This window comes from Carassius gibelio, chromosome A14 (genome assembly GCF_023724105.1).
Source record: "Carassius gibelio isolate Cgi1373 ecotype wild population from Czech Republic chromosome A14, carGib1.2-hapl.c, whole genome shotgun sequence".
Classification (NCBI taxonomy): Eukaryota; Metazoa; Chordata; class Actinopteri; order Cypriniformes; family Cyprinidae; genus Carassius; species Carassius gibelio.
The window spans coordinates 15,224,660-15,238,056 of NC_068384.1; the positions used below are offsets into that span (position 1 = coordinate 15,224,660).

The window sequence follows — 13,397 nt, forward strand, 5'->3', positions numbered from 1 at the left end:
GCCACATGAAAGAAATACACAATGATATGTCGCCACCTAGTGGAATGTTTTAGGCAACTATAACAAAATTTAATGATAAGGATTGTTGGACTGATGTGGATTTCGATTTGCTTTTCGTTACAAGTTGATGATAAACACACACATACACATACACACGGGGACATTGTTCTCATTCCTGACATTTTTCATATGGAAGTGCCCAGCGTTGCAGCAAGAAAATACAGTAGTCAACACTGTGTGTAGAAATTTGAGAAAATGTAACCTCCTAAACCCTTTAATTCCTTCCATGCTGCAGAATAAGTCATGTTACTTCTTCGATGTCACAAATGTTAAGGATTTTTTTTTTTATTATTATTACTCTTTAAGAGAGTGGCATGCAAAATGTTTTACACAACAATTCTATGTTGCTGGTACTTAAAATCAGCTGATGAAAAATAGTTACTAGAATAGACTGAATAATAATTCAACAGATTATGTCATACATTTTTTTCAATGAGATTTTGTTGATTAAACCCAAGAAAAGTCATTTGTGCAGATATTTTTGATAATAAATCACACTGGGTTAATTTTATGTTAGATAATAACACCTTATATAGCCTACTTAAAAGGTCTCAAACAACAAAACACGTGTTTTGCCATTGTTAATGAACTATTCAAGTCCAATTATTAAAAAACAGTCTGGTCTATTATCGCCACGAGATGGCGCTCTGCTCCCATTAATTGTGACTAGAAATATACTTCGTTTTTGAGTGGAAAAACAATACAAAAGTCACCGTTAAAACAATATATCATATCTGGATTGACGCTCAAAATTGTATATTTTTAACGAAAGCATGGGGAGAGAAAACCTAACGAGAAACATGCGAAGTCAGCAAAGAGATTGACACACATTTCCTCCGCAAACTCTCTCTCCCTCTATTCATAGGTATATGGCCTCACATTTGCTATCCAACACTAGTGGCGCGTGATTTTGCAACATTATGGGGTTTGTGTGTTCGGATAGAGCAACATATCTGAGCAGAGATTGTATAGTAGGGACTAAATAGGGAATCATGGCACCAAAGGTTATACTTTTATCTTTGCTAACATTTATTGTTGTTTCAGTTAGATAACTACGTCACCTCCTAAACAATCAGCTACAACTGCATCATCTCATTTAAATGACACTCAGGCATCATCTGAAACTGGAAGCGTGAGAGCCCGTGTTAAACCCAGAACCACCAGCGCTTATGGAAACATCTCACCTGCTGAGGTAACCAGATTGACCAAGACAGTCAAACCCACTGAGGCGACCACCAGAGCCAGAGTTCCCAAACAAACGACAGTGAAGCCATTCGAGTCAACTAAGAGTCCCTCGAATGTCTTGAAACCAACAGCAGTGGAGCCAACACTACCAGCCACAAAAACGACGACCACCGCAGGACGCTTCAACACAGAGAACCTGAATGAGAACATCGAAGAACCACCGGTATTTGGTAAGTATGTGACACTCTCCTTTCCACTTTTTGAAATAGATGTTCAGGCACTGATGAAATTATATTTTTAAACAAAATATTATATAATATAAACTTTTATTTTATAACTATAATATCGAATGCATTTGTAAAATTACTGCAATAAAATGTGAAATTAGAATTCTTTCAATATTCAAATAGCCTACATAATTAAAAAAAAATATATATATATATATATATATATATATATATATATATATATAACTCTTCTAATCCTTATTTATTCCAGTATGTACCAGCCAAAGGTAAAAGTGTAATTGGCATTGTGACTGCAATGTCTGGAGATGTCTTCAAAGTGGATGTGGGAGAAAGTGAACAGGCATCTCTTGGGAGGAACCAAGAGGAACAGGTACTTTGCTCATATCAACACTCAACACTGTTCTTTAAGAGCACTGTTTATGTTGAATTATGAATGTACACAGTGTTATTGTGGTTTTGTTCTGCAGGTTGGAGATCTGGTGTACGGCCAGTTCACAGTTGCAAACAAAGACATGGAGCCAGAGCTGATGTGATGGCTATGGCAGGGCCAACGGGATGGGGGTGTTTGGAGTTTGGTGTTTGGAGTGGTTTTGATTTGTTATACAGCTTAGCTCAGATTTGTGATAAAAAAACGTCTTTAAATATATATATATATATATATATATATATATATATATATATATATATATATATATATATATATATATATATATAATTCAAATGTGGATAAAATGCAACAATTTTGCATGTTTTTTTCCCCAACACTTTATGAAAAGCTAAACAGCCCAACAATTGTATTTTTGATTGTAGAATTAAAAAAGTTAAAGTAAAGAATGAGCTTGTGTGCTTTCCATCAGACTTCCGGCTCCTCAGAGTGAAATAGTGAAGGACCTGGAGAAGATATTTCCCTTTGAGCTGGTTGCTGGGATGAATGGCAGAGTGTGGGTGAAAGCAAAGACTGTTCAGCAGACGCTGATCGTGACCAATCTTCTGGAGTCATGTGAGAACATGACCTCAAAACAGAGACAGACACTGTTTAAGAGAGTGGCAGAAGGCTCTCTCTAGAGGACATCTGAAAAAACACTTTTCCCACAGTACAACTGGTGGTGGACATGCCAAAAGTCTGCATCATCAGTTTTAATGTTTAAAAAAAAAACATACCGAGTTTTTTACACTGTTAAAGAGTTGGATTCCCATGCTAAACATGGACAAAGTTTCAAAAATTAAGTTGTACCTTTGAAGGAGTATTTTTGTTCCCAAAACACTCCTTCCGGTTTGTCTCAAGTTTCGGAAAGTTTTTTTCGAGTATGGCTCTGTGTGAGGTTAGATGGAGCGGAATTTCCTTATATGGGTTCTAGGGCACTTCTGTCGGAAGAGCGCGCGCTCCCGTATGGGCTAGTTGCATATCTCCGCCATCTTGGATTTCCGGTTTTGCCAGTGTGTGCGTAGATATTCCCGGTTGTGCTTAAAGTCAGTGCAGAGAACCAGAGAAGTCCAAATATTAACTTCTATATGTTTACAGGATTTATAATATCACTTCATATGCAAATAAGATATACACTGCTATTATCACTATACTACAAATGTTAACTGAGCCAGTGGATTTGAAACTTGTGTATGTTTGGGTCTGGTGAATGAATTAAATACACTTATGTTCTCTACTGTTCACGAAATGAAAGTTGAACTCATGGTGTGTATACACAGCTATATAATGTATTTTATCTTACCAAATATGTAAATGTACAAATTACTTATTTCTCGAAAATGTTTGCATTATTATTATTATTATTATTTTTATATTAAATATTTACCTCGTGAGACGTGGGCTGCGATTTATTTTCAGAAGTATCCATTTCTCAATTGTACACATACATCAGTCTGTTTCATCGTTATTTTCAAAACATATTTTATTATTTTACACAGTAAAAAATACGTGACTAATTTTAATATCTGTTTAATCTGATAATTAATGCAAAACAATAACAATATACATGGCTACTCATAGACATAATGATTTATGCTGCAGATCTTTCACAAAACAAATAAACAGATAAAAACACACATGAATGCAAACAGCGATCTTTTATTTAATGCAAACATACCATAATTATATTACGTTTAATTGTACAGTTAGTTATAAATTATGTTATCAAATAAAGTTACTAAAACATGCTTTATCAGAAATCTCTGTGCGTCGTTTGACAGTCAGAAACATGTATCTTACATAACAGAACAAAACCAGCTCTTTGAAAATGAAAAGTATTGCATATTTGAGAGGTTTGTGTTTGAAAAAAGAAATCCCTGTGGACCTGACCTGACGCTGATCCGCATAATCAACAGAATAATAAAGCAATCTCCACGTTGTATCTTGATTAATTTCCACACAGAGGTACGCAAAATATAGGGAGGATGTTTTTGATATACCATTATCGGCTGTTAAATTTGAAAATCATTAATTATATACATCTAGCCAAGTTTCGTTTGTAAGTTTCAATGCGAGCGTTGCAAGACCGGAAATAAGTACGCACACACTCGCGTCGCTGAAGCTCACCGGCGCCATCTTGTGCACCTAGCCCATAGCGAGGCTGAGCACAGACTCACTGATCTAAGCGATTCACTGATCAGAGCAAGAGCGTCGCGAAAAGTCACAAAAGAAGTGTGTATTTGGTTGCCAGGGCAAGACAACCCTTCACAGATTACCAAAAAAAAAAAAAACAGCATTAAGGGACCAGTGGATGGAGTTTATTTTTACAGAGCATCAATGGAGTTGTGCAAGTATTTGTGTTTGTTCCCTGCATTTCGAAGATGCTTGTTTTATAAACAAGGCCCAGTTTGACGACGGATTTATGATGCAATCCCAACGAAAAAGGGTCACGATCGTGTGTTGGAACCGCAGGCGGTGAGTAAAACTGCTTAAAATATCTCTGCCTCCTTGTTAGGGCGTCCCCTCCCATGCCGAGACCCAGGTTGGAGCCCCGCTCAGAGCGAGTCGTTGCTGCTGCGAAATCTGCGGCCGCAGCTTTAGTAATCCGCGCCGAAAACGGCTGTTTCCAGGACCTCGAAACCTTCTGGTGGAGGTCCGGGAAAAAAGGTAAAGGCCTCCGGGGCTGTGTAGGTGTCCGACTAGTCAAAAAACGGTCGTCCAGCTTAGAAGAGGGTTGGGCCTTGGCCTTCTCAACCTCCCAGTCTAGCCCCAATTTACCCACCGCACGAGAAACCACGTCCAACAGCTCACTGTAGAAGGGGGAAACACGCCTCTCCTGTCCGCTAGGAGGGAAAGGGCTAGTGTCGGCCGCGAAGTCCTCAGACCCCGAGGCCGCGGTGGATAGAACGTCGTCATCATAACGTCCACAGCCGAAGGAGATGGCGGCGCATGCCTCCGGTGTGGGCTGAAAATCCTCATTAGAGAAGACGACAGGCTCAGTATAACTTTATTCTGCAGCAGAATAAAGGGGAGAGCGAGCGATGTGGAGAATATTCCAGCGCTGCGCTGTCCACGAAATCCATGTCGCACGTGTCACCCCAGGCTATCGCCTCGTGCGGTGCCTCGGGAGTCACAGAGGTGACATGACGGGGGTTAGACTCGAGGGCGACATCGGAAAATACTTCCACCCTAGAGCGCAGTACTCTGAGCCGCAGGCCATCACAATGGGGACAGAAAGAAAGGCCGCTAAGCGCCGCCTGTGCGTGATGCAAACCAAGACATACTACACACCTGTCATGAGTGTCACCTGCCGTGATGTGCAGAGCCTGCTGAGGCTGGGTCAGGAGATCTAAGTATTTGCCCTGTGAGAGCTTTAAAGACTTATGTGGATCATACAGCCCCATGGCGTGAGTCTGACCAGCTGTTTGTCTGTTTTGGACATAAGAGTAAAGGCGGGCGTACACGGTGCGATTTTTGCTGTCGTACGAGTTCGCATGCGATTTTTTTCAATCGTGTGGAAATCGCGTATTCTCGTATGGTCGCGGCTCGCATCATTTGCGATGAATTACGAGCCGAGCAGAGTGGCTTACGAGCTCTTCCCGACCTCCCGATCATTTTTAAACATGTCTAAAAAGTTTGTGAGCTATCGGTTTGAATTCGTGCCATTTGTGCTGTTGAACGAGCCGATTTGTTGATTTATCTGAAGTTGACCAATCACGAACTAGGAAAACCACAGAAGAAGAAAGACGAAGACGACAGCTGAAGTCTGACAGGGACAGTGAGCGCTGTATGATGTTTCTAGCAACGTATTCCAATGCCTTTTTAGTTCTCTCTCTCTCTCTCTTTCTCTCCCTCTCTCGCTCACACACGCATATGTAGTTTACAGGGACTCTCCATAAACGTAACGGTATTCTATACTGTATATCCCCATACACTACCTCTATCCATCACGAAAAATGCATTTGTAAAATTTCTATTAAACACCGAATAGTATTTTTTAAAGCAATTTGGTTTACGAGAGCACAGTAATTGTCCTCACAAACCATGTTTACATTTTAATACCCATTTCATATATTCATAAACCATATAGAAGAACACACACACACAGGGTAACCAAACGTCCCGGTTTCCTATTGCTGAAAAATAACCTGTACGTGTAGGAAACGGTCACGGCTCGTATCAATATTTTATATGCAGTTATGAGAGAGGGAGAGCAGTTATATTAGGCGCGTTCCACTTGAGGCACCGCTGCACGCACAGAATGATCACCTGTATGACATCAAAGTACGGCGAGAGCGATTCGAATGCATTGGATATGTGTGCTCTCATATCGCTCTCGCGGTAATGTCATACAGTGATCCTTCTGTGCGTGCAGCGCTGCTTCAAGTCGAACGCGTCTATCAACTTCGTGCGATTGTTTCTGGAATTCGCAGGTTGTAAAATCGTGTCGTATATCATGTCGTCCGTACGATTTTCAGATAAACTCACTCATGCCGTGTGTGTGGACATACGATCTTCCGACCATCCGAATTCGCACCGTGTACGCCCGCCTTAAGGGCCATGCGGTTACAAAACAGCGCATGTCCCATTGGCTGGTGGAGGCAATATCTTTAGCCTATGACGCGCACGGACTCGCTTCGCCCTTAGGAGTTAAAGCTCATTCCACTAGAGCTGTGGCTTCTTCTCAAGCTTTTCTCAGTGGATCTTCTATGGATGATATCTGTGCTTCGGCAGGATGGTCTTCACCGAGCACTTTTATCAAGTCCTACAGTCTGGATGTGAGGATGGCTCCTGGCTCCCGGGTTCTCTCCGCTTGAGCAGATGCTTCCTCGGATCCAAGCTATCAGGTACGTCAGGCGTTTTGGTATAGCGTTCTCATACGTGGTGACGTCACTGCAGCATCGAAGTGACCTATGAAAGGGAACATCTCGGTTACGTATGTAACCATGGTTCCCTGAATGGGGAACCAGATGCTGCGGTCCTGGCCGTGCCATACCTTGATAGCATTCTTCTTCTTCAGTCATGAAATCTGAGCGAAATGGCGTGCGGCACCCAGGTATATCATGCGTGCGCATGCGTAGGGTGGTGCCATGCGCCATTTGGCCAATAGGATTGGTGGGATGGTATAGGGCTTCAGACATTCATCACACCGAAGGTGTTCCCATACGTGGTGACGTCACCGCATCATCTGGGGAACCATGGTTACATACGTAACCGAGATGTTTTCTCTTGTTTGGTGGGTGTGTCAGAACTGCAGTCCAATCAGCAGCAACATGTATATAAAGCACGCGGTATTAAAGTGAACTTGCACAATGGCTTCAAGGCAGGCCCGGCGCCAAAAGGGGGCAATGCCCATTCAGATCTGACTTGTGCCCCCTCTATTTCATTTTTGTATTCATGGTTAAAAATAAAATGTTCAACCTTTTGAGCTAAATAATAATTTAACATTATGCCCATGGGATTTAGAATGTTCAGTGTTGTAACCACTGATCTATAATATAGAATATATATATATATATATATAGATCAGTGGTTGTAACTCGTGACATTACTGCCAGATTCAAACGTCTTTCGCGTTGGTTGGCGCTGAGCCAGATACGGAAGAGCTCAACGCTGTCATATATCACAACTAAGCAGGGTTTTTAACATCATAATGTTTATTTTAGATTTCATACATTTAAATAGGCTACACATAAGCACTGGTAAAACAATAGCCTACATTTGGAGTCTGTGAAAGCAGCAAAAACAATCTATTCCAATATAATTTGCCAACGTGTTTTTCATATCAGATAAACACAGTGGAAGTAACGTTAAGCTAACTATAAAGTTTACTCTATTGTTATAAAGATTTTTAAACGACCAAACACACTCACTTACACATATTTGAGAATCGAAATATTGGATAGTTGATGACATGGTAAGTACGTTTGTGAATATTTCAAATAAAAAAGGAAAAATGAAATAAAGGATAGCTTACATCTGTTATACAGTGTTATTATTGTTGCTGTGCGGTGTTTCACGTGACAAATATGACGCGTTGCCATGGAAACATTAAGGGGGGACGTTCTAATGGGGAAGTCGTGGCCTAATGGTTAGAGGGTTGGACTCCCAATTGAAGGGTTGTGAGTTCTAGTCTCGGGCCGGACGGAATTGTGGGTGGGGGTAGTGCATGAACAGCTCTCTCTCCACCTTCAATACCATGACTTAGGTGCCCTTGAGCAAGGCATCGAACCCCCAACTGCTCCCCGGGCGCCGCAGCATAAATGGGTGCCCACTGCTCCAGGTGTGTGCTCACAGTGTGTGTGTGTGTGTGTATTTTCGGATGGGTTAAATGCAGAGCACAAACCATACTTGGCTGAATGTCACTTCATTTTAAATTTCACTAAAATAACTGTTGCCTTGAAAAATCTTAATCTTGGGAGTCAGTTAGAATATTTTGTGATTTTTTTTTTGAAATTATGTGATTCAGTGCCAAATCAAGGAGACTGCAGCTCCTCTATCATCTATCGATCTATCATCATTACACTGTTTATAAACTGTGTGTATTAATCATTGATGGTGTAATAAAGTTAAGCCCCCTTAAAAATTTCACATGCTCCCTCAGTAATTTCATCCTGCAGCCGGGCCTGCTTCAAGGAAAATAATGTACAAATGTGTTCGTTGCAGCTCAGTATACGCAACAACTGAGGATATTAGCAGACTTGTTTGTCATAAGTTTTATTGTAAAAATATAGGATATCAACATGATGTAGTTGTTTATATTTTTAGCTTCATTGCAAGTGAATGACATTTGGTATAGAAATAAGCAATGGTAATTAAGTGCTTTTCCTAAAAATGAGAAAGAAAATACAGGGTATTAAAACCGTATGAACTACAAATAAAGTCAGTATGTGAGACTAAATAGATGGCTCCGAAATCAGAACAGTGCGTTCAACGCATCACTGTTTCTGTTTAAAAAACGTTGTGCAACGTTTTGTTGGGGCTGAACGCAGCCCAGCTTCTTGTTTCAAGAGTTCCTGTTATGACGGTAGTTGCTGGCAATTCCCTAAAATGTTTTGGATAAGAGAAATCAAATGACTGAAATCAGCGTCATTCTGTATCAAGTTATTGAGAAATACTTTATCTCTTGCTGAACATTAATCATTGCTCAAGCCCACTGTGTCAATAATAATTCAGATAGTATTGTGTTATTCTTTGGTATTACTCAATACAAATGTGTTATTCTATGTTATTTACTTAATATGGTATTATCTTACTTATAATATTATGCATAACTATGACAGAAAGCAATATACTGATCAATATGCTGAGTTATTCCCAAATACTGGTTGTCAGGAAAAGGGTCAGGTGTATAAAAGCCCTCCCATAGGGCAGTACTAGTAGTGTTGAACAGGATTGGACATAAAAGACCTCCCACTGGCAGATCCTGGTAATATTCCACTAAGTTGTATCTGTGAACTAAAATAACCCTGAGAACTTTGGGTGATTTCCAAGTGTTGACATCAGTGGTAAACAGACTTGGAGGGATGTCTCACGTGACCATAGCCAACCAATAGGGAGAGATTGTTTAATTGTTGATTTGGCCGAATTCCATCATTAAGCGATAAGGGGTGGCAAACTTGGCGGGCAATGCCAATTAAAAACCGGAACTACCAAATAAGGTATAGAGATAGAGGTATAAAATGAGTGCATGGACAGACAGAAGATTCAGATGCGGCGGCCGTCATCTCGGCTTTGTTGTTTTGAGCAATAAAGTCTATATTCTGACACCTGGAACCCCGTCTCCTTAGCCTTATTTATTTGACTGAAGAAATTCATCATCAGCCCTAAGACACGACAATAGTTGTAAAGTTGTTTGTGTCAAGATTAACAACACAAATATGTAAAAGAGACCAGGGGGGTATTCCAGAAAGCTTGGTTAACTTACCATTTGATAAACTATAACCTCTGGGTTGATTTACCCCAAACAGGCATACCATGAGTATGTCGGTTCCAAAACACCTGAGAAGAGTTAGTTTAATCAACCTCTGACTGGTTACCCAGAGTTAATGCGCATGCACAGTGCATGTATAAAGACATTTTCAATGGATCGCCGATTTCACGAGTCACCATGGAAACTCAAAGCGAAAAAAAGAGAGCGGCGTATTTCACAGAGGCATAGTTGGAAGTTTTAATGCATGCTTATGAGGAGTTTAAGCCAATAATATTAAAAAGAAACAATACAATCGGCTAAAGCAAGAGAGTTGGCTTGGCAAAAAATAACGGACAGAGTAAATGCGTGAGTGTATTAAATTACAAATTTGGTATTGGCTCCCGTTTTATTGAAATGCAAAATAATGAAGTATGACTTATACATCCTTTTGAATATGTTAAATCACTATGAAAGCATTTAATTTTCCTGCCATTTATTTCTTTAGCTTGAAATAATAATGTATATTTCTTATTTAATAAGGTGTAATCCTTCTGGAGCCACAAGAACTTTAAGCCAAGTCAAAATGAAACACAAAAACATTCTGCAAAAAGGTAATATTTGATTACACAATTACTGAACTATTATTATAACAGGATTTAGTATATTCATTCTGTCATGCAGCTAACAGAAAGAAGACTGAAGCCCGTCTAACTGGCGGGGGGCCACCACCACCTCCCCTCACCCCATCTGAGGAGCTGGCTCTGTCCCTTAATAAAGGGCGACCAGTGGTTGCTGGCATTCCAGGGGGCAGTTCATCACACATACTATGCACCACACGTGATGGTGAAAAAAGGGTGACATGTAAGTTTACCTCTATGATTTGTTTTCATTTTTTGTCCTGATAAATTACTATCTCTGTCACTTAAGGCTTTTTGAACAAGATTAATTTTTTATGTAGGCTTACTTTATTTAACTGCATATGATGTATTATTTTCTTTGATAATATTGAGAATTTAACGGGTTGTGTGTTCTTATAGATACTGATGGACGGATTGTATTATTGGACTCTCCAGAAAGAACACAGTCTGTCACAGTTGTAAGTGATTTGTTTGGTTTTTTTGCCAAATAATGTATACTTGAATATTTGTCTTGTAGGATGAAGATGATGATGACGATGAAGAGACCACATCTGCTGTGACAGAAGTGGACAATGCTGGTAGATCCACTGAGGTATGATGCATACCATTATGATGTGTGGCCCCTTTTTGCATTAGAGTAACAAACTGTCATTGTCCTTTCTCAGTACATACCTAGGGATTTGCCCACAGATGAGGGTCCTTCAGCCTCAGCACACAATCTAAGCAGGGTAAGAATTTGTGTCCATGTGTCCATATTTGAATTTTATTGTCTGACCAAACAATCTCATTTATTACATTTTTCCACCTTAGTTGCCAGCAAAGGGGCTGTATAAGGTCCATCTTCAAAAACGAATAAGAAAAAGTGACATGGAGATGGACCTTATACAGCTTCAAATGGAAGAGAAAAGGCTCCTCATTAAAAAAGCAGCACTTGAAATAGAATTACTTGAGAATTGCCTTAAGGTGAGAACTTGTCTGAATATTAATCTGTTGCATGTTAAAAGTGGTCTGTCTGTCTGTCTGTGTCTGTCTCTATCTATCAATCTATCTGTATGTATGTATGTATGTATGTATGTATGTATGTGTAAAGCAATATAAAAAAAAACATTTTAATGAATTTTACTTTTATTGTTTTTCAGGAAATGAAGAAATAAACTGCCTGGCAGACCAGTGCAAAAAAAACTAATAAAAGTAATTTTGACAAATCCTGTCTCTCAAAAGTCTTCCGTCTCTGTTGGCCTCTAAAATCTGTGGGTGTTCCTCTGGGCCATCTTCCTCAATACAAGGAGGGTGGCTCTCTCCTCTTATAGTGGCAATATTGTGAAGCACAACACAAGCCACAATAATGTCGCATGCCCTCTCTGGACTAACCCGGAGCCCACGCAGACACTGAAACCGAGATTTGAGGATCCCTATAGTCATCTCCACCTTGGCCCGTGTTCGGCTGTGAGCCAGGTTAAACCATGTCGGTGGTCCAGGCTCAGGTTCAGGGTAGGGTGTCATTAAATAGGGCAGACAAGGGTATCCTCTGTCCCCCAGCAAGTAACCATTGTACTGTCCTGTAATGATTGGAGTGTACAACACAAATATAGTAAAAACGAAAAAACAAAAATTGTATAAAGCAAATCATACCCTGCTGAAATGTCTGGCATAATAATGACTCGCGGAAAATTCTGGCATCATGCACAGATCCTGGCCATTTTGCCTCGACATTGGTGATGATTTGGGTTGCCTCACATATTACCTATAGTTAGTGGAAAAAGTAATGACTTTGATGATTTTAAGAAGGGGAAAAAATCAAGTTGTTACCTGCACATTGATACTATGAATAGATTTCATATTAACATAGTCTCCCTCATTTATTGATGGAGCTTTGAATGTGAGTGCCATCAATGCACCCAATTACATTTGGAAACCCTGAAACAGAAAGTCATGGAAGTATGAAGTGTGTGCATAATGAATACATGTATAGATATTAATAATATGACTACATATTAAATATGCGTTATATATTTTACTACAAAGGACAAACCTGCCACTCTGTGGAATTCGTCTTTAATAACAAGCAGAGGTTTATGGCCAGGGAACTGTACAAACGTGGGTAACAACTGTTTAAGTGCCAGACACACTGTACGAACGGCTCTACACACAGTTGCCTTTCCCACATGCTCTGAATCGCCCACACTGTACAAAAAATGTCCAGACGCAAAAAACCTGAGTGCTATGCACAGAATGTTTTCTGTGCTAAGCGCAGAGCCGCGGTTTGTCACATTTGCGATATGCGGTTTTAAAAGACGTGTTAAATAAACTAATGAATCTTTTGAAAAACGATAACGCTCTTTTAAATATTCATTAGGGTATGCAAACACATCAATACACGGTCTTATAACCCTCTCCCGACGAAAAAAGCTTGTATAATTTGTGCTTCTACGTCCACAGGATCCTCGTCAAAAGGGCACGCCATGCTCACCAACCTTCTGAAACGAAGTTACACTGAAACATAACCTGCCCTCGAGCAGGTTATCTTCAGAGAGTCAGTTGCTATGGTTACATACATACCCAGAAAGTTACCTCTGTTTTTGGAACCGAACGTTGAGGTTATCCACGAACTTACCCTTAAACATACCGAGGTATGTCACATAACCTGCTTTTTGGAATACCCCCCAGTCCACAAAGCCTTGTACCCCACCTGTTCTCTGAAACTTTTGTATAAATTAAGCCATTAAATGACATTTAATAAAACTATTATATTTTACACTTAGTTTGGCAGCAACATATATTTTTGTTTTGAAATAAGTCTCTTGTGGTCACAAAGGCTGAAATATAAGTTAAAAAAACGTTATTTTAATAAAATGTAATTTGTTGTTTTGATCACGGCTGAATTTTCAGCAGCCATTACTCATCTTCAGTGTCACGTAATTCCTTAGAAA

The 13,397-nt window shown here is 39.9% G+C and overlaps 1 protein-coding gene and 1 long non-coding RNA gene across 3 annotated transcripts; both read left to right on the plus strand.

The window, feature by feature from the left end:
- Positions 1–917: 917 nt before the first annotated feature.
- LOC128026991 (uncharacterized) lies at positions 918–3,313 on the plus strand. Its single transcript, XR_008186579.1, has 3 exons — positions 918–1,475; positions 1,744–1,863; positions 1,961–3,313. It is a non-coding gene; the product is annotated as an uncharacterized LOC128026991 (long non-coding RNA).
- A 3,943-nt stretch (positions 3,314–7,256) lies between these two features.
- LOC128026990 (uncharacterized) lies at positions 7,257–11,580 on the plus strand. 2 transcript variants are annotated; one of them, XM_052614312.1, is made up of 7 exons: positions 7,257–8,200; positions 10,370–10,440; positions 10,511–10,690; positions 10,867–10,925; positions 10,985–11,059; positions 11,133–11,195; positions 11,278–11,580. In XM_052614312.1, exons 1-7 carry the CDS (start codon positions 8,181–8,183, stop codon positions 11,563–11,565), a joined length of 756 nt encoding a protein of 251 aa, XP_052470272.1. In that variant the 5' UTR covers positions 7,257–8,180; the 3' UTR covers positions 11,566–11,580. The 2 variants fall into 2 exon arrangements, with proteins under 2 accessions (XP_052470272.1, XP_052470274.1); XM_052614314.1 differs by lacking the exon at positions 7,257–8,200 and adding an exon at positions 10,127–10,195.
- The last annotated feature ends 1,817 nt before the right edge of the window (positions 11,581–13,397 follow it).